This window comes from Choloepus didactylus, chromosome 4, assembly GCF_015220235.1.
Source record: "Choloepus didactylus isolate mChoDid1 chromosome 4, mChoDid1.pri, whole genome shotgun sequence".
Taxonomy (NCBI): Eukaryota; Metazoa; Chordata; class Mammalia; order Pilosa; family Megalonychidae; genus Choloepus; species Choloepus didactylus.
In genome coordinates this window covers 14,247,553-14,274,633 of record NC_051310.1, presented here as the reverse complement: position 1 = coordinate 14,274,633, position 27,081 = coordinate 14,247,553, and the positions used below count along the sequence as shown (strand labels likewise).

The window sequence follows — 27,081 nt, the reverse complement described above, 5'->3', positions numbered from 1 at the left end:
CCGTTAGACCAGATGTGCGCTCTTACGGAGAAGTGTGTTTCCCTTTCTCTGTCTGCTACAAGACAACGGTTGTTTATATCCAGCAAGGGACCTGGGCATCAGGCAAATAATAAATTATGTGTTTAAAAGATGGGATAGGGGCTTTTATGGAAAAAGAAAAGTTCAAAGAGTGTGTGTATGTAAGTGTGTGTGTAGAGAGAGGGTGTGTAGAGGCTTTAACAGATACGCAAATGATTCGACACTCCTCCCTCAAGAGGTGAAGTCTAATTCCCTGCCCCTTGACTTGGAGCCGGCCTTGACCAGTTGCTTTTAAGGAACAGAAAGTGCTGGAAGTGATGCTGTATGCCTTCCTCAGCTACATCAGGAAAAGTGACATGGTCTCCACCTGCCTCTCAGCCTTGGACCCGGCCGCCACGCTGGGGGAGCCACACGAGGCATCTCGGTGGGTGTTCTGGCCCAAGACCCCACAGAGGAGCCGACCAACGGCCGGCGTCAACCACCAGGCATGAGTGGGGAAGCCTTCCAGATGACGCCAGCGGCAGCTGATTTATTAAAATCGCATAAAAGACTCCATGCAAGAACCTCCTATGTGAGCCCAGTCAACGCTCAGAATCATGAGAGATAATAATACAACTGTGCTGTTTTTTCACCACGAAGTTTTGGGGTGGTTTGTTCCACAGCCATGGAGAACAGAGCAGGGGGACTGTGTAAGCTCTGTGGCATGCAGCAAAGGTTTTCCTGGGAAGGATATCCGAGCTAAGACCTGCAGGAATACAGCTCCAGGAGAAGAATGGTAGACAGAAGCACTAGGACTTTCAAAAGTCCTAAGGCAGGATGGAGCAAGACCATCCAAAGAAGGGAAAGGGGCCTCAGGGGCACAGCTGAGGAGGGCTTACAGCAAGAAGGAGTCAGAAGGCCTTGAATTATCTTCCCTCCTTGCTTGCTGGGCAGCCTGTAACAAGTTACTCACCCTCTCTGAGCCCAGGCTCCTCACAGAAATTGGAGATAACAGCAGCTACTACAAAGGGGTGTTTCAGGATGAAAGGAGACGAGGAAAGCAGAACTCCTACCTCAGTTCTGAGAACTAAACACTGGATTCCTTCCAGTTTTCTGGTGGGTAGGGAAAGCATTCTAGAACTTCCACGGTCCCATGTTTCTTTCTGTGTTAAAACCTGGCCCGTGGCACTCAGGGGAATCAGGTGACCCCGTTCCTGGGTCCACTGTTGCTGTGTGACCTTCGGGGAGAGTCCCTTAACCTCTCTTCCGATTTTAAAAATAACCTCTCTTCTGATTTTAAGAATAAAGTAAATAAAAAAATAAAAATAAAATCTACACCGGTACTTTCAATTCCTTAGACAGCTACTGTGGAAATGGAGGCTCACGCCTCTGTTCTGCCTCTGCTATTTTTGGCCCCCTCAGCCCGGGGGTTAGGCCTCACGGAGGGGGTGTGCGTGCACATCTTCCGCGGCCTCGGCCGTCTGAGTCACAGGCGGGACCAGCGGGGCCACCACTGGCATCTGCACACCAAGCCCAGGCGCCGAGTTCCCGCCGCTGCTGTGCGCTCGGCAGCCAGGCCTGTGAGCACGACTGGGCCCTGGCCGGGCTTCACCCGCACCCACACCTTCCAGAAATAACTTCGCCTGAGAGACCCCGCTCGACTTTGAGGCTCAAAAGCCTGACAAGGGCTCCCTGGGAAGGCACGTGGGTGGAACTGTCCGAAAACTTTTTGTTGTTGTTGAAGACATAGGGGAGAGTCTCCACACCCTTAAAGAGATCATTTCTTCCTCATGTTTTTAAGCTGACTCTCCTTTCTTGGCAGACAGGTGCCTTGGCCGTGTCGAAACAATTCTCTGTCTGGGTTGGTGACCCTTTATCATCGCTTATGAGCAGCCATTCTTGGTGCAGCAGCTGGGTCCCAGGCTCGGTGCCATGTGCTCTACGGACACCCAAAACCCACAACGACCCCCACACAGACCCATTTTACAGATGAGGACACTGAGGCCCCGAGCAGTTAAGGAAAGCTCACCAAATCACTTAGCTAATGAACAAGAGCTGGAGGGCAGGAAAGTGGGGCTCAGAGCCACGGTGTGGCCTCACCACCGTCCCAGCACGGGGTGTCTGCCCCATTTCGGCCCTTATAATTTTCAGTCTTCACAGCAGCCCTTTCCCAGGTAGGTATCATCAACCCCACTTCACAGATGAGGAAACTGAGGCTCTGAGAGGACGGTGGCCCCACAGCCCCTCGACCTAGGGCCCTGGCCTTCAAAGTGTCAGGATCACCTGTGAATTTATTAGAGATGCAAATTCTCAGATCCCACCTACAGGAGAAGGAATTTCGGGGGTGGGTCCAGCAATCCCTCCAGGGAATTCTCATGCACACTTGAGTTTGAGGACCCTGGGTCTAGTGCCCCCAACACTACGGACCCCATCTTACAACAGTTTACAGAAGTGCAGCCACCCTGACAGAACGCCCCTTGGCTTAAGGGTGGGAGTTGTGGGCAGAGGTCGAAAAGCCAGGGACAGAAGGAGGAGCTGCTGCTCAAGGATCTTTCCCCCTGCAAAGCCCCTTTCCATCCTCCTTCCCGCACCGGGCTCAGGCCGGCTGTCCGCTGGGAGACACCACACCACAGAGGACTGCCCAGCTGAGTTGCCCCCAGGAGAAAAGAACTCCCAGATGGTATTTGGGGGAACTGATGCTCTTGAAAGTTTCATGGTAAAATGCAACAAACCCACCAAAAGCAAACATCATTTAAAAAAATTAGAAAATACATTGCTTTTGCCAAAAGAAGGGTGGCCCGGCTGTGAGGTGACAGATCATCCCAGTTTTCCCAGGGCCGAGGGATTCCCCAAGATGTGAGACTCTTGGGGCTAAAACCAGGAGAGTCCCAGGCACAGTGGGACAAGTTGGTCACCCTGGGCGGCTCTGTTTGGAAGAAGAGGGAGGCTGCCTGGGCACGTGCAGGACGCCTCACAGTTCCAGCAAACCCGCCACTGCCACAGGACATCGTCGCTGGAAGGAAACACCAGCAGAGGCCCCCTGCCCTTCCTGGGTCTGCGTGAACATGTACAAATATTTCTTTCTTCCCCTCTTTTTTCTTCTATCCCAGACACAAACATGGCAGCCCTTGGTGGAGGGGTGGGAGGTCTACCGTCTACCTGATCCTTGGGCCCCTAATTCTGGAACTTTGCTTTGGCCACCCCCCCGCCCCAGCCTGTCCAGCCTCTCTGCACGTCTGCCCATCCAAGGCCTACCAGGGGCTTCCTTTCCCCTTCCCAGATCCTCTCTCCACTCCCCACCCCTCCCTTTTGGCGTCAGGTCCCCTCCCCAATACCACCTTTTTTATTCCCCAGGTCTAGCACAGGCTGTTCTTTCTCAGGATTGTTTTCACACCGTGATCAGCAGCAATGGGCCCCTGGCCAGTTTTTCAAAAGCAACGTGAACCCTCAGTCCTCAAGACAACCCGGGGGGCAAGTGTGGTCCTCAAACCTATTTTATAGGAGAAACTGAGGCTTCAGTTAACCGTCCCTCTTGAGGTCGTAAAGAGGAAGTGGCAGCACCAGCACCTCGTCCACAGGGCTCGCAGAAGCTGGCCTCTCTCCCTGACTCCACGGTCTTGTCATTACAAGGCCCTGCCACCGAGGACAAGCCCCCGCGCATCTCTACATCCCCCAGCATCCCGCCAGCGTGCCTGCGTCAGGGCTGGCGCGTTCAGTGCACATCTGCCCAATGGCAGGGAGCCTGCACCTTCGGGGCACGGCTAACTCCCTGTGGGATTAAAGGCACTTGGATTTTAAGACCGGGGACGACGCAGGCGTGGCCAAAGCTGGGCCTGATACTTTTTGGCACAACTGTGTGCAGGGTTCTCGGCTGAGCACCAGGAGGAACAAGGGAACGAAAGGCTCATGTTCCCTGCACTGACCTGATGTGCCTCCCACCCCCAGGCCCGCCATGGCTGAGGGGCACAGCTGCCGCCCTCCCTGCCCAGCCTCCATGCCCACATCCTTAGCTTAGGGCTCCTCCAGCCTGCGTTTCCTGTGCAGAACCACCACTCCCTTGCACTCCATCCATCCTTTTCAGATGGGACAGGGGTAGTCATGTAGCCCAGGCCTGACCAATCAGCATCTCCCATCCTGGAGGCCACCACGATTGGTCCAAGGATGGACATGTGACCCAAGCTGGTCCAATGAAAGTCAGCCCTAGGACTTTGCTTGGAGTATTGGGGAAGTGAAGCCTCTCCTTAGGGAGACTGGATGGGATCATGGAGCCTGGAGCCACAGGGGCTGGGCCAGCCTGACAGAACCAGCAACCCAGGAGAAACCAGAAGAGAAATACAGAGATAGAGAGTCAGAAGGAGACTGAGACCCCAAACCATCACCATTTGAGATCATGGATTCAGCCGACTTGCTGCCAGAATATCTTCTACCACATGAGCCAAAAAATGAACACCTCTCCCTTTGCTTATTTTTTGTATCACTTCAGCCACTTCAAGATGGGCTTCTGTTACTTGTAACTGAACAAGCCCTTGCCATGTGTGCTGGTTTGAATGTATTATGTCCCCCAGAAAAAGCCATATTCTTTGATGCAATCTTGTGGGGCAGACATATTGGTGGAGATTAACTTGGAACGTTTGGATTAGGTTGTTTGCATGGAAATGCTCCCCACCCAACTGTGGGTGATAACTCTGATGAGATATTTCCATGGAGGTGTGGCCCCACCCATTCAGGGTGGACCTTGATCAGTGGAGCCATATAAATGATCTGGCAAACAGAAGGAACTCAGTCTAGCTGAGAGTGACATTTTGAAGAGGAGCTACAGCCAAGAGGGACACTTTGAAGAATGCACAGGAGTTGAGAGAGTAGCTGCAGCTGAGAGACAGTTTGAAGACAGCTGTTGAAAGCAGACTTTTGCTCCAGAAAAGCTAAGAGAGGACAAACGCTCCAAGAGCAACTGAGAGTGACAGTTTGGGGAGAAGCTGAAGCCTAGAGAGGAATGTCCTGGGAGAAAGCCATTTTGAAACCAGAACTTTGGAGCAGACACAGCCATGTGCCTTCCCAGCTAACAGAGGTTTTCCGGACACCATTGGCCATCCTCCAGTGAAGGTACCTGATTGCTGATGTGTTACCTTGAACACTTTATGGCCTTAAGACTGTAACTGTGTAACCAAATAAACCCCTTTTATAAAAGCCAATCCATCTCTGGTGTTTTGCCTTCCAGCAGCATTAGCAAACTAGAATACCATGGTATCAAATGACACTCTCCTCTGGCCCACAGGTCAAACTGAGGCCCCCACCCCCCCCACCCTCCCCTCCTCCCCATCTCCACTCCCACAGCCTGACTTTGGCCCTTGTGGGTGGCCTGCATTATCTCAAGAGCCTCCCACTTGTCTCCAGTCCAGTAGCTCATCCCCAGCCCACCCTCCACACTGCCCTCAGAAGTTATGTTTCTGAAGCAGATGATGTGGGGGGATGTTACTTAACACTTGCTTACCACCTTCAGGGTTCATCACTGCCCAGAGCAGTGCTTCCTAAAGGACAGGTACATGCCCTGGAAGTTGAGGGAGAGGATTTTAGATGGGACATGTCAGAAACAGAGGCCCTTTGAATTCTCTGGCAAACCTTCTGACTCCTTCATGATACCTCTCTGTCACTTGTTATTCTCCCCTTTAAGCAAAAAGAGAGAAATCCTGAAGCCCAGAACCGTCCACAGTAGGCTAGAATTTTAAAACATTGGTTTGTTCTCTTTGCCGTTATTTTTTTTTTAATCTTCATTTTATTGAGATATATTCACATACCACGCAGTCATACAAAACAAATCGTACATTCGATTGTTCACAGTACCATTACATAGTTGTACATTCATCACCTAAATCAATCCCTGACACCTCCATTAGCACACACCCAAAAATAACAAGAATAATAATTAAAGTGAAAAAGAGCAATTGAAGTAAAAAAGAACACTGGGTATCTTTGTCTGTTTGTTTGTTTGTTTGTTTGTTTCCCCTATTTTTCTACTCATCCATCCATAAACTAGACAAAGTGGAGTGCGGTCCTTATGGCTTGCCCAATCCCATTGTCACCCCTCATAAGCTACATTTTTATACAACTGTCTTCGAGATTCATGGGTTCTGGGTTGTAGTTTGACAGTTTCAGGTATCCACCACCAGCTACCCCAATTCTTTAGAACCTAAAAAGGGTTGTCTAAGTTGTGCATAAGAGTGCCCACCAGAGTGACCTCTCGGCTCCTTTTGGAATCTCTCTGCCACTGAAGCTTATTTCATTTCCTTTCACATCCCCCTTTTGGTCAAGAAGATGTTCTCCATCCCATGATGTCTTTGCCGTTATTTTTATAGTGACTTTTGCATTGACAGCAAGTGAAACTGGTTTTTCATTTACAGTAGTTATATAAAGTTTTCTTTGAAAACTAATTTGTATAAACACAAAAGTAAATATATTCAAAGTGAGTCTCTTTAAGGAAAAAAAAGCAATCAATTGTACAGGTGGTTCTCAGAGAAGGATAATGAGGTTTGGCAAACAATGATCCACAGGATGAAGTATGACCTTCTCAGTCAGACACACAAGGCCCTACACAGTCCACCCCCTGACCATTACTCAAAGCCTGTCTCCCGAGTATCTCATCCTTTAAACCCACTGGAGGCCTTGAGGCTTCCAAGATGAGTCTCAGCGAGCCATACCTCCAAGCCTTTGCCTATCCTGTTCCTTCTGCCTGGATGCCTTTCCCCACAGCCTCCTTAGCAACCTGAGTCAATCCCATTTATCCTTTAAGGTCAATGTTACTGTTTACTGTGGCTGGAGCTAAGCCCAACTACTTGGGGATTTCCACTGCACCTGGAGAATAGTTTTTGTGCTCTCTCAGGCCACACTTGATAGGATGCTGATGGTCAGGCCTTCCTTGTAAGGCTGAGAGAACCCAGAAAACCAGAATGTTCCTTCTCTTTTTCTCCAGCGCTTGGCACAGAGGCTGAGTAGTGAGATGCACTGAAGGGACCCATCAGATCCAAGCACACCTGGAGCCAGCACTGGCCTGGGACCCAACAAATGGGAGGAGGAGGAGGAGGTCCAAAGGAAGGGAAGCAAGTGATCTCCGAGGCAGGGGCCTGACGGCGGGCCCCACAGTACCTGCCCAGGTATTTCCCCAGGAGAGAGGACATGGATGAGCATCCTAAGAAAAAAGCATCCTTTGGAGGCAGGGGCCTGGAGTGGAGACAGTTAGGCCTCAACTTTAGGGTGCTCAACTTTAAGCCACTTCAAGTTAGTTGTAACTGAAGTTTGAACCACCTCAGAACTTGTTACAATGACGATTCCCAAGCTCCATCCCAAAGAATCTGACTTGGTGGATTTAAAGCGGGGCCTCCAACCTGCACCTTAAAACAAGTGATTCAGGCACAGCAAGTAGTTCAAGGGCTGCACTCTGAGAAGCCCTGGACTGCAGGGTGTCAGGTAAGGATGAAGGCAGGTGGGAGCCTAGCAGACAGAGTGCAGAAATTCACACAAATTGCAAAGAATCCTCCGGCACACCACACCACTGACTGCAAGCCAAGAGACTGGAAACACAGCCTCCCAGAGAACAAGCCACATCAAGGTTATTTCAGATATGCCCCAAATAATTCAACAGAGATGCGTTTAATGAGGTAGATCCAGATACAATCACAGGCATCCTACAGGCTGAAGCTTGGGTGATCAATCTAAAATCTAGAATCTCGTTTTGGAAAGAAACCTTATCAACTAGCAGTTGTAAGCAGGAAGTTTAAATAGTCCATGGTCAGGGCTGAGGCTTTTTCTGGCTAAAGAAACCCTCCTCTGTCTGGATGAGCAGGCAATCCAATTGTACAGAAAACGTCCACGGCAAATAAGGCAGAGAGAGGTTTTAGCAGAATTAGCTGCAAATGGCCAAAAGGCCTCTGTAACTTTGCTCACCGGGTCTCGACTCCAATTCTATAATAACTGCCTCCTTAAAGATGAATTAAAATCGAAAAAAAAAAGTGTGGGGGGAGGGGTATTTAAAATCTGTGCCCAGTGGCTGCCCCCTTTTAAATGTCTGCCCTTCGGAACAATCCAGGCAGAGCCACTCATCAAATGGAGATTGACTTTTATCTGATTAACCGATGGAGAAATCATCCTTCTCCATCTTGCAGGAACATTCTGTGGAAAAGACGTTTTGCAGACTGCAGGGAAAAGTTAGGCCTTGGCGTCCCTCCTGCTCGGCCAGTGGAAAATTACAAAGGAAGCCGGGCTGCCCTCTGCCACACTCACTGCTTCTTCCCAAGCCCAGGAAAACACAAAATGAAACCCCCAAATGAGTGAACCCCCAAACAAGTGAGCCTTTACTTACGTGGGGAGGAGAGGAGTCTGGGAGGTGGCGGGGGCGGCGGCGGTGGGGGCAGCGGGGGCGGCGGCCGGCACTGGCAGACATGTTGGCAGCTGTCGGTCACTTTGGAGCAGGACTTCTGGGGCTCACCCTGCGTCACCTGTGAACGTGGGCACGTACGCCCAAGGGACACAGAGGACAATGAGGCGATGGGGCCAAAGCGGGCCGGGCCCACCCCATCCCCCTGCCAGGCTGCAACTTTTGAGTTGTTCCCCAAAAATCAAAGCAAGAAGAACGAACGGACGGGGAGTTGGGGTTGGCTCAAAGGAGATGTTGCGGGAGGCTGAGCTGGGAGGTTTGGAGCCCAAGGTTTTAATTCCAGCTCTGCCAGGGACTATCACCTGGATATTAGGAAAGCTAGGCAAGAATCTGGATTAATTCATAACATCTCCCCCTCATACAAAGAAAGAAACTGAGGTCCAGGCAGGAGAAGGGCCTGCAGGAATGGTTTGGACCAAACCAGCCCCTCCCCTCCCCAATGGCCTCTCAATGTCATGGGGTCCCGTGGTGCACAAGGCCCTGCTCGGAGTGGCCCCAGACACCATCTCCAGCTGCAATTCGTCCCGTGCTCCCCCACGCTCCTCTCAGCACTCGCTGCCCTTCTCTCAGTTTCTGGACCCCAGCAATGTTCCCTCCCTCTAGAGACCTAGCATATGCTGTTCCCGTGGCTGCAACGTCCACCTGCCCCTTCCCATTGCTTTGCCATTACTCAGCTTGGTGATTGCAACCCTGTGAGGTGCCTCTGACCTCCTGACCACGTCATATCCCCTTTCCATGGGCTCTCCTGGCACAAAGTTCCATCTCCGGGGCAGAAATCTGCATCTGGGTGAGTGCCTGGTGTCCATCCGTCCTCACCACTGGACTGTGAGCTCCGCGAGGGAAGGGTCCAGGCCTCTTTCGTTTTTCCTTTTGTTATGATAGCCCAATACCTAAGCAAATGCCTAGCATTCAAAGAACATTTGGTGAATGAGTGAATGAATGAGTGAATGAATGAATATTAAAAAGTGGACCAGAATCCACACTTCTGAATCCCAGTCTGGTGGTAGTTTTTTCCTACCCGATTCACTTTCTTCATCTGCACACTGGGAAGGGTAGCAGGAGCAGATTGTGCCAGACCAGCAATTCGCAACCCTGGTGTTAGAATCTTCCAGGCAGCTTTAAAAAACTACTCATGCCTGAGCCCCACCCACGAGCAATCAAATCAGTTTCTGCAGGTGGACCTGGCCATGGGCATCTTGTTAAAGCTTCCCAGGTTACTTCTAAGGTTTAGCCAGCATGAGAACCGCCGCTTTAGACTAACTGCCAAGGTCCCTCCCATAAATCCATGAATCCCATGTTTTTGGACTGTCCCACGTAACAAGTCGATTTAAAGGCACAAAGTGGAGGTCAACACCCTCACCCCAATGATGGCTACAGTTCACTTCCCTGGATGTCATCTCTGATTGAAGAGAAACCCAGAACCCCCAACTATCCTGCAACCAGCCACATGCCCCAGGCCTGGCAGGAGAGAGCCGGTGGCTGGGATGCTCTCGTCACGCTCGAGGTGAACAGGCTTTGGTAGTGGCCACGGGGAGAGCAGCAGGAGATGGGCTGACTGACAGCCCTCACTTAGTATCTACCAGGCCAAGAGGCTTCTACTCGCCACCTTCTCGTGTTCTTAAAGGACCCCTGACTGCACTTCAAACGCTGGAAGGCTATCTTGTATCCCACAGGGAAGTTACTTTTCAGAGATGATGACCTCCTTACATGCCAGTGGCAAATCCACTGGCTTCTCCACTGGGCAACTGTCCTCCTCTGGGTTCTGACCTTCTCAGACCGTGGGGGGTTGTTCGAAAGCTCCGTTTTCCCAGTGGCTGGCCTCCGAGACCTCATCTCTGCTGAACTCACAAAGTGTGCAAACTTCAAGCAATGCCACTGCCAAAGCAATTACTTTCCCACTCTCCAAAGTGCAATTTGTGTGAGAGAGTTCAAAGAGGAGCACGTTTGCCTAACCTGGCCCAACACAATGACCTATTTTTGTGAGAGGATTTAAGGACACAGATGTATGAGAGTATTTAATGTGATGAAATTACAGACAGGGTAATTGGGGCCAAGTTCCAGGGCTGAAGGAGGAAGTGAAGGTGTTTTAAAAATCTACAGTCTCCCGTGTACAAGCCCCACTGAAATGAGAGCCAAGACAACTGCTTCACCAGCCAGTGTCACCAAAGCTGCAGGCCTGGTAGAGGTGGCCACCTCCCTGGGTGACGGAGAAGCCCTCGCCGGACGTCCTGGCGGTTGATCCAGTGCAGCCCGCGGCTGCTGAGCCTCACTCGCTTGCACAGTTGGTTATTCGGACCCTTCTCCTCCTGCCAACTTCATTCCTGCCTCCAACCCAGCACTTGCCTTCTCAGGCAAATCATCCTGAACCCCACACCCCCCTGGATAAGACCTCCCTGCCCTGAGTTGCTGCTTCACTTCGTAAGCCCTTCCCTTTTAACACTTTCCCGACTGTTCTGTGATGTGTCTCCCACAGTAAATCATGAGCATCTTGGGGGGCAGGCAAGGAGGTGTACGCTTTATTAACTTGAGCAGGTAGGGCTTCTTGAGCCTCTAGTAGATGTCAGGCATGGGGTGCATGCTCTTATTTCATCATGAGAATGACCCAAAGTGGCAGAGGGCACCTGAAGGAACGCTGTTTTGGGGGATGGATCTGCCCAGGAGTGGAGAACCTGGGATCCGTCCTGTTCCCCAGCTCCGGTTCTGCTTTGGGGTTCTGCTGATTGCTGGTGTTGTGCTGACACCAGTGAAGAGGAAACCTGTCACTGAGAGCTCATCTCAGCTCCTCTTTTGGTTGGTTTATGTCCTGGGGAGTCCCACGAGGAGAAGAAACTTGCCCCCTGAAGTCACCTGCTCTCAAGCTGGGTTGACAGAGAAGGGACAGAGGCCCAGCGAGGTCAGCGGCTTGCCTAAAGCCCAGAGAATGAGAACTGGTCTCATCATGACTTCCTGAGACCATTTCTTGTCCCAATTTTGCCACTACTTGCCTTTCTACTCCTGCTCTGCAGCATTCTTGTGTGGCCAGGGTCTGGGAAATTCTGTAGTCATGGGGAGTGGGCCAAGGATGGGTAGGTTCTGCCCTCAGCCGGACTAGTATCTGTCATTGAGGTCTTGGGGATGGGGTGCCCCTGGCTCCAGTTCCCAGCCTTGGTATCCCCTTCTCCAACCAGTGCCCCATCCCCAGCCAATCAGTGCAGCCCTCTGCTCTCCAGCTCACCTGGTCCAGTGGATGTCACTACCTAAACAGTCCTCGAATCCATCTACTTCTCCCCATCCCCACTCTCACCACCCTTAACCAGGCCACCACCTTATCTCCCTGGGCAGCACGTGCTTCTCACCTAGGGTTGCCAGATAAAATACAAAATGCCCCCCTAAATTTGAATTTCAGATAAACAACAAACAACTTTAGCATAAGTATATCCCAAACATTGTATGGCATATACTTACGTTAAAAAAAAAAAAGATCCACTGTTTATCTAAAATTCAAATTAATCGGACACCCTGTGTTTTTATTTTCTCAATCTGGCAACCCTAGCTTGACCAGCCCCTTTGCCCCTTGCCTTGCCCCTGCTCCCCGCAAATCCACCTTTCATGCTAGAGCCAAAGTGAGCTTTCTAAGATGCCAATCTGAGATCACGTTGTCTCTGGCTTAAAACCCACAGTGGTCCTTGTAGCCCTCAAGATCAAGTGCAAACTGCAAGATGCTATGTTAGTGGCTTACAACAGTGGCCTTACCCAGTGCTTCCCTGCCCTGGGTTCCTCAAATGCCCCATTCTCTCCTCCAACTTCGGGCTGCTCCCTCTGTCTGAACACGTCACCCTCACTTCCCATCCTGACTCCACATCCTCTGTCTCGGCTTAATCATCACACCTGCAACGCGTCTCTGACTCCCCAGCCAGGTTTAGTCTCCTGGATCTTTGCTCCCACTGAGCTCTCTTGCCCATAATTACTTGTTTAATTATCTCTCCATTGCCAGACTATCAACCCCATGAGGCCAGTGACCACTACATTCCTTGCATTTAATGCAGGGCCTGGCATACAGTAGGCGCCCAATAAATTCTACTGCATAAAGGAGCAGAGCTGTAGCAACCGACCACAGGAGGGCTCAGCCCCTTGGGTCTGGAGTAGCCACCACCCAGCACCCAGAGACCCACAAGCCCAGCTCAGGCCCTTCTCCCAGATGAGTGCTTTAGGAGGGCGCCACAAAGATGACGGCTTCCAGCATCTTTTATGGAGACAGGCCAGCACCATAGTAGCTTGATGAGACACACTCCTATCACACCTAATAAATCTGCCAGCCTGTCATCCTCTTTGCTTGCAAAAGAAGGAGTCATCGGGAAGTGAACTCAGAAGAACCCTAGATCACAAAAACGCAAAAGCTCAATTCCCAACAAGCTAAAGAATAAAAAGGGGGAGAGGGGCTAAGAAATGCCCCCTCCCACCAACTCTTCTGCCAATTGAAATGTCCCCTGACTTTGATGATCACATTTCTCATCATCGAGGCAGAACCAGGGACTTGGGGCTGAAACCTGGAGCTCTGAGGAAACACAAGTCTTGCCTCACCGATTACCCTGTTTATTATAGGACTTCATTATGTTGGCCCCACCCTTCCCAGTGTTTACCACTTTTGGGGATTCTCCTGGCAAAATGCTCATCGAAGCTCTGAGCTCCTCTTCGTATGACATGACACACTTCTCTTTCCCTCCGCTTAAAGAGAAACGTATGGCTTTGTGCCCTTCCATTTTTCTTCTCCCCGACATTCCCCTGGTTTCAGTGCTTTTGCTTAAAGACCAGATCTATTCATTCCAAAGCCCTTTTTCCCTGTCATTTGTAGATTAATTTTTCTGGAGCTCAAAGCCAAGATTTTACCCAGTCTACTGATCTGAAGGGTTCCTTTTCTAATCGATTTTCATGAAAATTGATTTGAATTGAGTAATAGCATCTGGAATCCTCTCTCTCTCTCAAACACACACACACACACACACACACACACACACATAAAATTGCTTGTGTAAGAACACTTAAAAAAAAAACTGAACTGATTTCACATAATTACTTCTTTGCTAGGGGTAGGTTTTGGATGTTGTTTCAACCTTGATAGTTCATGTAGCAGAATTCTAGTCTGGGAAACTGACCACATCATCATGTCATTCTCCATACTAGCTGAAAATTCTTACAGAAGAGAGAAAACCGTAAAGAAAGGAATATTTTTAAAAAACCAAATGAACTAAGCATCTGAGGCTCAGCTAAAAGTTGAACAAGGGAAGCCGGTCCCCACCCACCAAAGTGTTTAGAAGTGACAAAATCCTGATTCCTGAGAAGGCACAGCTGAGTTTAATAACTGCTGTTTCACACATTAAACAAAGCTGTCAATTCCCAAAGGAAGACAATTGTGAGTGAGACAGAGGCAAGCCAGAGAAGGCAGCAGAAGACAGGGGACTGGAGCTTGGAGCTGGGGGCAGGGTGTACACCGGTGCCGCCTGACACGCTCGTGACAGCATCAGAGCCCCTGTCTCTCTCTGTGTCGCCGGACCCCCACCTGAGAAGGACAGTCAGAGCTGGTCCCCAGCAGCTCCCCATCACTTGGGACAGCTCATGGACCACAGCAGACTGGGGAGCAGTCTCACCCCATTCCCTCTTCTTTCCACTGCCACCCCCTACTCAGGGCAACCATGTGAACCATCAGTCTCCAACCCCCAAAGTGCCATCAGGAGAACACGAAGCTGCAAATACCCCAGCATGGCTCCTTCAATGCCTGAAATAGTGGAAATGTTTTCCAGAGCCTGCTGAACCACTGACAATTCAAAGACATCTAAACAGACTATGTAGTAATCAGGGTACCTCACAAGCCGTTACTCTTACTAACACTAACAATGGCAGGGCAACTACCATTTAATGTCTATTATGAGCCACTAAATCTCACTGCACTGACATCTCAACTTGCTTTATCTCATCAAATATAATAGCACAGCGAGGAAGAAGAAACCAAGGCTCAGAGAGGTTAAGAGTTCCCCAGGTGGCAAGGACTCAGAGTTCAGGACTGCCGACCAGGTCCCCCAGTGTACCACAGACGATGAATACTCTGGGAGGTACTCAGGACCATTTCTTCTAACCCTTTCTCTGAGTCTAACAGGATGAGCTCCAGCTGGGGCTGCCTGGCCTTGACCCTGGGGTTCGAGATCAAGAGTGAGGGATTCCATCCTCAGCAGCCCTTACAGATGGAAAGTTCCTTCTTACATTCCCATAAGGGCCACAAGATCTGTCCACACCCCCAACTCCACTGCTCACAGTAAACCCAGTTCCCTCTGATGCTGAAGACCAATTTGAGGTGAGATTAAAAATTGAAGCTCACCAGTGGTTAAAGAATGTACATTTCTGGGACTTCTGTCTTAAGTTCAGGAAAGCCCTGAGGTTTCTTTGCTCACATCTCTGCAGTGAAATGGTATCATCAGGGAAGACGTTCCCCAAGCTCCTTTCAGTTCCCAGGCCCTGTCCTACCAGCCTTAGCAGCCACAGGGGCCTCTCCCACGCCCTTTCCTTTTCTTTCTAGGGCCAGGGATGAGGCACTCCAGCATGCTTCCTTTCCCTAAACTCTCCAGAGGACCAATCAGAGACGTCGCTGCAGGAAGCCAGGGTCGGTGGGAGTGAAGTGACAGCTGCCCCCACCCCGCTCCCGCCCGGGAGTCCGCCAGCCCGCGCCCAGCACGCGCCCCGGCTCACCTGCACGAAACCCCAGAGCGGGTGGAGAGCGCAGTGCAGCAGCAGCGAGGGCCAGCAGCAGCCACCGCGCAGCACCAGGTCCCGGAGGAGCATCTCGGGCCCCAGCCCCCGCTCGCGGGGTCAACTGTCAGGAGAGCAAGGCTCGGGTCAGGCGGGGCGGCGGCGCGGGTACCATCGCTGCCGCGCACCCTCACACCTTCTAGCCCGAGCCGGGCGGGTGCGCCCTGCACCCCGGGGCACCCTCTTAAACCAAGCCTGGTCCTTCACTCAAGCCTACACACCCGTAGACCCTGCGTGCACACCCCCAGAACCCTGAATGTACACTTTAGCCCCGCGCACACCCCCAGAATCCTGCGTGCACACCTTGGCTCCGTGCACACCCCCAGAAACAGCCAAGCACACTTATCGAGCGCTGTGCACACCCCCGGAAACAGCCAAGCACACTTATCGAGCGCCGTGCACACCCCCAGAAACAGCCTTGCACAGCTCGCTCCTACTGTGAGCACCCTTCAAACCCAGAGGGCTCCACTCGCCCTGCGTGCACACCCACAGAGCCAGCCGTGTATACCCACCGACCCCCATGCACACACACAGACTGCTGCCTGTACACTCGCTGACCCTCAGTGCACACCACGAAATCACATGCTGCGTGCACCCTCTCTGCCCCGCCGGTCCTCACTGCGCACACTGCAACGTATGCACCTCGGCACGCACCCCCGAACCCCGGCTTCCCGCCCGGGGGCGTCGGCTTCCCCCCACGCCTCCACCTCCTCCCGCACCCTGCCAGTGCCTCTCGCCACCTTGCCTGGCCGCGGCCCCAGCCAAATCCTCCGCGCGGGGAAAGGGGGTCCGCTTTCCCCCCGCGGTAGCTCTGTTTCCGAGCTGCCGGACGGCCCCATTTAAAGCCAGCCGCCTCCCCAGTCCCCCGCCCTCTAGGCGGGGCCTCGGGCCTCACCCTGGCGGCTGCGCGGGCGCCTGGGGGCTTCACATGCCGGAGAAGAGCGCTGGGCACTGGAGCAAAAGTTTGCGCGCGGCTTGGGCCTCCGGGGCGGCGGAGCCCGGGAGGGGCGCGCTCGCACGGGGCGCAGGGCGCAGTGGCTCCCGGCTGCGCCTGGCCGCGCGCGGAGCGGGAGGCGGCCCCCGGAGCCAGGGCCCGGGCCAGCTGCCGACGCGGAGGCGGAGGGCGGGGAAAGTCTCTTCCCAGCCGCCCGGAGCCGGCAACGCGGAGCCCTCCCTGAGTCCGTGGCGGCTCCTCTCGCCGGCCGGGGTCCCCGCCCTTCCCGATGGCGCCCGGCGGCTGCCCGGGGCGCGGGGGTGCCGGAGCTCTCCGCGCCCGTCACGCCTGCTCGCGGGAGGCGGCGGCGAGAGGCGCTGGCCGGGAGCGCTCGCTCAGGCAGCAGGGCTGCGGGCGGAGGCGAAATAAATAATGCACGAAAAAGGAAAACAGACGTGAGCCGAGCCAGGGCCTCGCCCGCCTCTCTCCTGGGGCTGCGCTCCCGCCCGCGCGCCACGCCGCCGCCGCCAGCGCCGCTGCAGTGATTCCTGGTCTCCATCTAGCGAGGCTATTGTGTATTGGGCGCTTAATAATTTATTTATTCACCCTGAAGGATGTGGACTCCCAGTCCCAGGGGGTCTTGCTCCTTGTTTGCCTTTCCCCCAAGTTTCTCCAGGAGCGGCGGGAAGGGAGAACGGGGTGCGTTGAGGAGACGCCCTTTTGCGCTGCTTCCCTACGGACTCTCCCCCTCTCCTCACCAGCGGTCCGGAAGCCCCAGCAGGCTTTCGCGGGCTCGGGGCTGGAGGGTGCCGGCCTTCACCCCCGGGGACCACGTGCCCTTGCCCTCCTCTCTAGCCCGAGACCTCTCCCCCAGCACAAAGCTGCGTCTTGGAAGGAGTTGCATACAGCCCCGGGGAGGGCCTCTCCATCAGTTTTCCTCAGTCTTCTGCAAATTCCTCTGTTTGAGGCGAGATTATCAACAAGTCGCCGGGTTACATTTTCTTCAAACAAGCTGCCTCTGGCCTTTTCGCGCAGCTTCACAGCCCAGAGCCGCGGCTCTGCTCCTCCAGCAGAGGCATTTTGCATTTTGCAGGTGCCTTGACGGAGGAGGTGGCTTCTAGAAGGCCCCCGAGGCCCGGGCAAATCTATTTTTAGGTAGGGCGAGGGAATCAGGGCTCAGGGCACCATAGCTCAAAGTTACTGAGGAACTGCCCCCACCTCTTTCAGCACCTTTGTCATTCCACGTGAACCTCACACTCAAAGTAAAAACTATTTGTTCTGCAAACCAACTTTCAGACAAAGATCCCAGAGACCTTCTCACTTTCAGGCCAGAGCACTGCCCCTGAGGCTCTTTCTCTTATCAACTCTGCAGATCCTCATCTGAACCTTCTAGATGCTGGGGACACATGTGAACAAGGCTCTGTCCCATCCCTCCAAGAACCTGGGTTCTGGTCAGGGAGCCAGGTAATCAACATTATCCAATTGACATTGCACTGTCTGCTGTGGTGTGATCAAGAGGGCTGACACTGAAATGGGAGGACAAATGAATGGGGACAGGAGGGAGAGAGGAGGCAAGCCTTCATGAGATGGCCAGCTGGGGGTGGAGGAGCATTTCAAGTGTGACTCTCTTGGGCAAAGATGTGGAGACATCTGTTCATCCATTCATTCATTTATTCCATACATCGTGTCCACGAGCACCCGCTAAGGGCAGGCCACAGCATTCGGAGCTGAACATAAAACAGTGGACACATTGGGTCCGATCCCTCACTTTAAGGGGTGGATGGTCAGAGGATGAGTGATGGGAAGAAAATGATTAGGGCAGGGAGCTCCCCCTGTCACTTTCTCTCACCAAACAGTTTGAAGTGGGGAATGAGGTGGCAATTTGAGCCACTTTTGTTCAGCTAAGGTCAAAACAATGCTGGGAATTTTAAAACCTTTCTAGCCTAAGCTTAACACACTTCAATTTGTAGGTAGAACAACAACCCATGAGGTTCATACACAGAGCTGTTTGTCACTTTAAAGAGTTCTTTACAGCAGGTTTCAATTCACTGCTCAGAATCTGTGAGGTCAGTAAATTGCCCTATTTGACAACTTCAGAGACATCGTGAAGTACCCAGCATCACACAGCGGGTTGCCTGGGATTGAGAACTGCCCGGACTGGAGGTTCATTGCTCTTGGAGACCCCGCTCTTTGCAAGCTGGAAAGCCTGCATTATTCAGTCAATACTTCTGCAACTCCCCCACCCTCCAGGGCCCCCCTAACACCACAGACTATTGCAGCCTCCCTTAGGGTGAGGGCCAGGCTCTGTCACCTCCCCCCCCCCCCCACCATGGCAGTTCCCACAGAGGCACTGGCTCCTCTCTCTCCTTCCAGACTCAGATGGCAGTCCACAGCACGACACATGGGACCTGCCTGGAGGGGCCAGCTAATTCTGACTAGAAATGCAGGGGGGTTAAAACCTTGTAGGGCAACTTTGGAGCATTGAAAGACAAGAGATGGGAGACACCCAGCCTCTGGAGTGAATGAGTCCATTTGGCCCATCAGGAGATATCCCACTTGGGCAGCTGGCAATGCCTTCTTCTGAAGATGTGGCTGGCTCGATATTGCATAACCTTGTATTTGCTTTCGCTCCTTCCCTGCATCACTTCCTTTTTCCTCTCATTTTTATTGCCCTAAGATTGCATCCCTCAATAAAGTAAGTGATCACTGCCTTAGGTTCTGTCTCCTGAGGAACCAAGGCTCAGACAATTGGTACCACCGGTGGCCCTAGAAAGCAAACCATCAGATGGGACTTCGGAGTTAGACAGTTGGATTTCCCATCTATCTGAAAGCACCATTGCTGATGGTAAGCAGGGTCATGCCTGGCAAACAGTGTCATTACAATTACTAAAGCTTTAATCTGTGGCCAATGGAATGCAGTGCAGGGGAAAACAAGGCTTTGAGGGAGATCAAGTGGCTGCTGCATTTCCTCAGTGTTGGGGAAGGATAATCACAAGGACTGTGGGGTTCAGTGGCTTCTTATGATAGTACTGGAGATCTTACAAAAAAGAACTATGATAAGCTCAGGGCAGCTAATTGTCAACTTTAGGGATGCCTTGTGAAAGCTTTAAGCACAGTCTCATCTTCTGGCAGCCACAAGACAGACTATCCTGAAAATCAAACCCAAGTTCTGATTGTCAGGGGGTAGAGGTGAAAGGAGGCCAAACAAGCATAAGGTGTCCTTTGTCCAAGTCAGAGCTCTGACCACTGCTGGTGTCTTAGCTTCCCTCTCAAATCTGGTCCAACTATCACAGAAGGAAGTGAGCAACTTTGAGTGACACCAAAGGTGGACTGTGCTGGGCCCTTTACAGACCCACTACCTTGGCTTGGCCCCATCTGCTTCCTTGGCCCATGGATGCTGCCCCATGGAGAGGCAGGTCATTGCCACAATGGGCCATCTCCCACCATCCCTGGCTGCCTCAGCCTCCCCCAGTTTGAGAGCTTAGCTTCAGTGTGGCCTCCATTGTGTCCACGTTAGCAGAGGCCACAACAGCTGTGGGGCTAAGTCCAGCCAGACCAGACTCATGGAGGTTTTGGCTCCAACCACCAACCCCATACTCAGGTGAAGCGCCATATCAGGAGGAGTGGGATCTGGTTTCCCCCTTAGCTGCCAGAAGGGTCTGAGGAACACAACCTGAAGGGGGGCGGGGAGTTGACTCCCTGCAGGATGAACTTTGATCAGTGAGTGACAAGGAGCCAGAAAGACCCTGTAGATAATTCTTCTCCCCTTCTCCATCCCTGCTTCCATATGGCCTATTTAAATATGGCTTGAGTGACTGAGTGTGCCGGTTTGTATATAGTATGTCCCCCAGAAAAAGCCATGTTCTTTGATGCACTCTTGTGGGGGCAGACATACTAGTGGGGATTAAGTTGGATTAGGTTGTTTCCATGGAAATACGCCCCACCCAGCTGTGGGTGATAACCCTTATTGGATAATTTCCATGGAGGTGTGGCCCTGCCCATTCAGCATGGGCCTTGATGAGTTTACTGGAGAAGTATATAAGCTCAGACAGAAGGAGCAAGCTTGCTACAGCCAAGAGGGACACTTTGAAGAACGCACATGAGCTGAGAGAGGAGCTGCAGATGAGAGACAGTTGAAGACAGCCATTGAAAGCAGACTCTTGCTCTGGAGAAGCTAAGAGAGGACAAATGCCCCAAGAGGAACTGAGAGTGACATTTTGAAGAGGAGCTGTGGCCCAGAGAGGAACATCCTGGGAGAAAGCCATCTGAAACCAGAACTTGGAGCAGACACCAGCCACATGCCTTCCCAGCTAACAGAAGTTTTCTGGACACCATTGGCCATTCTCCAGAGAAGGTACCCTATTGTTGATGTGCTATCTTGAACACTTTATGGCCTTAAGACTGTAACTTTGTAAGCAAATAAAACCCCTTTATAAAAGCCAATCCATTTCTGGTGTTTTGCATCCTGGTAGCATTAGCAAACTAGAACACTGAGCAATTGGGCTTCTTTCCTTGCAAAACTGTGGCCAGGTCAGTAATGCACCACGTTTATTTGCTTTCCTTCCTTCTCTGCTTCTCTTCCTATTCCCCCTCACTCTTTCTCTCCTGGGATTGCACCACCTAAAATATGTCATTACATGAGTTTTGCTTCAGGTCCTCTTTTCTAGGGGACCCAGACTAAGACAAGTTCTTATGGGGTTTATGGGCTCTAGAGGTGTGGCCATGTGCATAAAATGAAGTGGCAAGGAGGATATTCTGTATCCGAAGCATCTGTGCAACTGCAGACAGTTGGAAGGTGCGGTACCTTAGGGGTCCGGGAGACTTTCCTCCAGCCTCTGTCTCTCTGTAAATACGACAAGTTCTGGGTGGGAAGAGCTTCCTGCGGGTCATGAACATCAGCTCTTGGGTCAGACCTCTTGATTCTCATTAGCTGTGGGATCTTTGGTGACTTTGCTAAACCTTTAGGGCCCAATTTCTTTCCTCAGTCTATCAGGGATGGTACTGGTACTTAGATCACAAGAGTTCTTGGAAGGGTTAACTGAGATAATTTATATAAATACTTAGCCTAGCACATAGTAGCTGTTCACAAAAAGGCTATCTACAATTAATTTGAAGGATGGAAGGGGAAAAATACCCCTGCCCTTTTGTGAGAGTGCTAATTGGCATCAAGGATCTTTTTGAGTAATACACAAAGAAAACAAAGGAAATGCTTTTGACGAGTGAAGGAGCACTCATTGTTGAAGCATGAAATTATCCAGGCTAATTAGGTTGTGAAATGCTGCAAATAAACATGCAGTTATTTAAGAAGACATTGGTGTTGTCCAAGTTGTTCATTGCCTCTGCTTGAATTAAATGCCACATTTGATAGGCCGGCTGTGACTCTGTCCAAAGAGGACATTACCCTGGACGGAGTAGGTGTGGGGGAGGGTCACGCCACGTGTCTTCCGGGCTTCGCCCAAGACATCACTTGTCCTGAGGTTTGTCCATCGCCCCTATGGTAATCAAATAGCTGGGCAGCAGGATTCATTACGTGGGTTTGTGTGGGCAGATTTGCCTCTCCCCCAAACTCACCAAGAACCCTATAATATCCCTTGGGACTTGCTCTGTAGCTGCTCGTTGAACTGTGCCTTGAAGGTTTTCACCTTTCTGTGTAATGAAAGAACTGAAACTGTGGAACTGTAATCCATAACAATTTTTGTGATTACATATATGACTGCCTGTTGAGCTGTATATCGAGAGATGACACCTTTCTGTGTGTATGTTATATTTTACAGTAATGGAAATGGCTGAAGTTGTGGAACTGTGACCCACGACATTCTTTGAGATTTGCTCTCTAAATTACTTGTGAAATCCTACTTTAAAAGTTATCACTGTTATGTATATATGTTAAGGTTCACAATAAAAAGAAACATAAAAAAATAAAGAACCCTTTGGTCCAAATCCCTTTGAAGCTGGATGATGTTGGGATGTGGTGGGAGTCAAGAAGCAGCCCATATTTTAAACTTCAGTTTTAAACCGTCTCTGTGTTCCCTCTCTCATCTTCCTTTCTTAAACCCTGAGAAAGGATCAAAATTTTGGGAAAAGTTATCAGATCTGGGCACAAAAGCCACAGCAGCCTAGCTATTGCGATTTTCCTGCTTCATGGGACAGTTTGAACAAATACAATCCAAGAGAACATTCTGTTGGAACCGCTTGGCAGGCAACTCCTTTGGCCAGGCTGGTCAAGCCCAAATGCCTGCCTGGTTGGGAGAGCCAGCTCCATCTCCTTGATGCAGCTGAGCCAGTGTGGGCCGGGCCAAGCAGGAGACATCAGGATGCAGGAGATGGGTCCAATTCTCCAAGATCTCACATTCTAATCAAGGGAGGAGAACATGCATAACCCCTCAACTGCAAAAAGGGATATTTCTCTTCCCTGCTTAAAACTCTCCAGAAGACTCCTTAACACAGCACAGGAGCACACCCCCTCAACCCCAGTCTCCCTCCTCCCTGCCCCCTCCTCCCTGGCTTCTGTACTCAGTGCTTCTGCACTTGCCCAGCAGGTGCTTTGCTGTTTCACATCTCCCTGCTCATGCTGTTTCCTTGGCCTGGAATCCCTTCCTCTCTTGTCCACGTGGCTAATTACTGCTCAGTCTTTCCCTGATGTCCCTTCTCTCCACCTTCCAGGCTCCTGTGGGGGTGGATCCCCAGCTACCGGACTGTCATTCTGTGCAGTCAGGGAGACAGCAGGTCGTGGAGTTGGTGGACAGAGCCCCCACTTTGGTGTCTCCTGAATCTGGGCTGAATCTGGGAAATCCCCTTAACCTGTCTGCACCTCAGTTTCCCTAACTGTCAAATGGGGATGCTGATATCTACTTTGCTGGGCTGTTAATGGGGAATATTAGAAATAATGCATGTAAAGCTTTCAGCCGAGTGCCTTCAGGTAGTCAGCCCATGAGGAATCAGGTTCACTTTATCTAATCACAGGTCCCCTCTCTTCCACTAACTGTGAGAGGCTTGGGGGCAGAGACTCTGTGCCATTCTTCTTTGAATTCAGGCATCTGGCAGTGCTCAACGCGTAACAGGAGTTCCGTAAGGATTCGCGGGTGCCTGATACGGCATATTAAATGGACAAGCCAAGTGCTGCTGGACTTGCTGCTCCCTCCTCTCTTCTTAAACCTCCCCTTCTCCTTCTCTCCTGACTCTGCCTCTAGCCTCCTTGCTACTCCTCAAACTTCAGAACCGCTCCCCCTGCTCCCTCTGCTGGGAAGGATTTCGCCCCAGATACCAGCAGCACTCACTCCCTTACCTCTCTCAAGTCTTTGCTCCCATGTCGCTTTTCCAGCAAGACCCACTCCGACCATCCTAGTAAAGACTTCAACTCCCTCACCCCCATGGGCTCTCCCTTCTCCTTACTTTGCCTTCTCTTGGTTTATTATATCCCTTGCTTATCATTCACCCTTCACTAGAAGGTAAGCTCCATGAGGGCAGGGTTTTGGGTGCTTTTGTTCATTGGACCACTGGACCAGACCCTTTCAGTCTCCTGTACAGCATCCCCTCAGCCCTTGTGCTGGTTTGTATATATTATGTCCCCCAGAAAAAGCCATATTCTTTAATGCAATCTTGCAGGGGCAGACATATTAGTGTTGATTAGATGGGAGTTCTTTGAGTGTTTCCATGGAGATGTGACTCAATCAACTGTGAGTGAAACATTTGATTGGATAATTTCCATGGTGGTGTTACCCTGCCCATTCAGCGTGGGTGTTAATTGGATCACTGGAGTCATATAAGGGAATTCACAGACAGAAGGACCTCAGAGCAACTGAGAGTGGCATTTTGAAAAGGAGCTGCAGCTAAGAGAGGACAAAATGCCCCAAGAGCAACATTTTGAAGAAAGCCATTCTGAAACCAGAACTCCAGAGCAGATGCCAGTCACGTGCCTTCCAAACTAACAGAGGTTTTCCAGACACCTATGGCCATCCTTCAGTGAAGGTACTGATTGCTGATATGTTACCTTGAACTCTTTATGGCCTTCAGACTGTAACTCTGTAACCAAATAAACCCCCTTTATAAAAGCCAATCCATTTCTGGTGTTTTGTATAATGGGCTGCATTAGCAAACCCGAACAGCCCTGCTCAGGTTCGGCCTGCAGCCCTGTTGGATGGTTTCCACACACCTTGGCAAGGGTGGGGGAGTGGGGGTGGTGACGGTGGTGCAACGCCCATCCCCACCAAGCTCCTGCCACAGCATCTCTGCTTTTCTGCCTGGGAGCCCAGGAAGCCCACTTAGCAGGTACAGCCTGGATGTGCAGGTGGTTGATGTCTCCAGGGCTACCTGAACAGGAGGGCAGGGGCAGGAACACATGCCCCAGCCTCCCTTTCTTTGCGGGCCGGTTCTGAGGCTCATCCTGCATAACTCCTCCAGGCTCCCCGCTGTGGATTGAGGTCCAATGGTCCCCAGTGGGAACTGGCTCCATAATGCAACCAAAACTGCTCCTCCCTCCCTGCCTCCCTCCCCCCACCCCTGCCCCTGTCCCCCAGTGGTGCTCTGGGGTAACCCCCCAAACAAATCACCTGCACCCAAGTCCTTATGCCATGCTCTGCTTTCGGGAGAACCCAAACTAAGAGCCACCAATTTCCACCGTGCTTGATCCATGGTGACCCAGGAGATATTTGTTGGATGGATGAATGAATGAAAAGAGAAACAAAGTTATCCGTTTTGTGTCTGCCTTCTGATTACATGTTTGGGTGACTTTTGTCATATGAAGAACTTGCTGAACTCTGTTCATTCTTGTTTACAATAGGATTTTCACTGAATGGCTTCTTCCTGGAAACCTGACTGCTTTGAGCTTTGCAGATTTTTCAAGGAAAGAGGATTTTGCCATTTACTCTAGTCAGAAATGTCAGAAGCATCCGGGAGCCGGAAGATCTGCTGCTCACAGCAGGACCGACCAGCCCAGCCCCTAGCTGTCCTTTATAACTTTCCCAAAAGCACAGTCTACAGAGTGGACTAATTTGGTCTGATAGTCCCTGAAACATGGTTGAGGTAAGCCTTGCTCATCTAGGCACTCAACAAACATTTATTGAATACAGATTACGTGCCAGGCCTTGGGCACTGGGGATTGGAATTGCCTGAGCCAGGTCCCTGCCCTCCCTCCAGGAGCTCCCGGTCTGGATTATAAATTTGGTGTGGAAAGGACAGTGACCAAGGGAGCACAAGCTGCGGACACACAGAAAGAGCCTGGTGCTCTCAGCATCTGGGCACTGTGGTTTCAGCTTTAGGCTGACCAGGCCGTGGTCCTCTGCTCACTCTTAGCCATTGACACCTCCCTTCCTTTGCACACCTGGTTTCCCCTCCCTGGAATGATTTCCCCTCTGCCTTCCTGGCAAAGACCTAGTCATACTTCAAAACTCAGCTCCCGTCATCCTGCCCAGGAATAATCGCCTTATCTTTCCCAACACCCCAGCAAGCGAATCCTGTCCTCCTCAAGGCTGTGTGTCCTCTGGGATACAGGACTGCTATTAGCTGCCTTCTCACCCTCCAGTGTGATTATAAAGGTTATGAGTAATGGGGAGGGGAAGAGAGGGTCTCAGGACTTAGGAGAAAAATCTATCAGACAGAGCTGGGTCTGTATCCCAGTACTGCTATTTCCTGGCTGTATGTTCTTGGTCGTGGCTGAAGGAGAGGGGGGGCGAGTACAGGAGACGAGGCTGCGGTGGGAAAGCCTCCACTACAGAGGCTCACATGAGCCCTGCTGGCACTTAGAATTCATTCTGGGGGCAGTGAGGAGGCATTGAATGGTTTTAGGCAAGAAAGTGGCATTCTACATATATTTGTGATTTATAAAGAGCACTCTGGCAGTATTGGGGAGGAGAGATGAGGACAGAGGAGATGTAGGCAGATGGAAGGCAGGTGAGCCAAGCTCTGGCTGGGAGTCTGGACCTAAAGTTATGTGGTCTAGTTTTAAATAACAGCTTCTATCTAGCTGTATGATCTGGGACAATTATTTACACTCTCTGAGCTTCAGTTTCCTCATCTGTAAAGGGGAATAATGGTATTTATTTTGCCTGGGAAGATCGCAGGCAAACATAAATGGAAATGGCTTTGGGTTTCGTAAACTCTAAAATAGCATGCAAATCCTAGACATGATTAGTGATACCAAAAGAAGCCAAGTGGCTTGCCTAAGTTCACATCTTTGACCTTTACTTCATTTTTAGAGCTTCTGAGTTCCTGAAAATTACACACTGAATTTGTGTATATTAAATATAATCTTAAGTGCAATAAGGAAACTTAGGATTTTAAGGAAGGCTATGCATTAGTTGGGATTAGGTTCAGCTGAGAATTTCAGAAATCCCAAATCAACAAGGATTTAAACATGGTAGAAGTTTATTTCTCTCTCCAGTAAAAGGAAGTCTAGGGTTGATGTGGTGTTCCACAGGACAGAATCCAGGGTCCTTCTAGTTTGTTGATCCTACCATCCTTATAATATGAGTCTCTTTTCTCCCCATGGTTCAAAATAGCTGCTTGAACTCAGCCATCACATCTATATTCCAGTCAGCAGGAGAAAGGAATAGAGAAAGAACAGTACATTCCTCCCTTTAAGAACTCTTTTGCTTGCTTTCTATTGGCCTCAACATAATCTCATGGCTGCATGGGAGGCTGGAAACACATTCCTTATTCAGGAAAACCATGTTCCCAACTTAAAATCAGGGGTTCCATTACCAGTCAACAAAGAAGACATGAATATTGGGGAATGAGTAGATGACTAGAAATATCTGTCACATCCTTTAATGATTTACATTGCGGCGTTTCATAAGTTGGATTTCTTAAAGTGACGTATTTTATATCCCATAGGACCTTGGACAGAAAGTGATTAAACAACAACCTGAGAGACAGTGCTGCAGAAGGAATGCTTAATTATGTTACACAAAAGGCTCAAAGTTATCCCTTTTTTTTTCCAATAACAGGC

The 27,081-nt window shown here is 50.9% G+C and overlaps 1 protein-coding gene across 7 annotated transcripts in view; it reads right to left on the bottom strand.

The window, feature by feature from the left end:
- Window positions 1–16,222, bottom strand: part of PRIMA1 (proline rich membrane anchor 1) — a 74,733-nt gene extending 58,511 nt beyond the window's left edge. For 6 of the 7 annotated variants that reach the window (XR_005216225.1, XR_005216223.1, XR_005216222.1 and 3 more), the window contains exons 1-3: window positions 16,098–16,222; window positions 15,143–15,266; window positions 8,351–8,486 (exon numbers count right to left, since the gene is read on the bottom strand). Coding sequence is in view for 3 of the 7 variants with exons in the window: in XM_037831999.1 (XP_037687927.1) it covers window positions 8,351–8,486; window positions 15,143–15,235 (229 nt within the window). In the remaining 4 variants the exon portion in view is untranslated. Of the gene's footprint in view, window positions 1–8,350; window positions 8,487–15,142; window positions 15,267–15,942; window positions 16,006–16,097 lie in introns of those variants that run through there. The other variant, XM_037831997.1, reaches the window with a different exon arrangement.
- Between the last annotated feature and the right edge of the window lie 10,859 nt (window positions 16,223–27,081).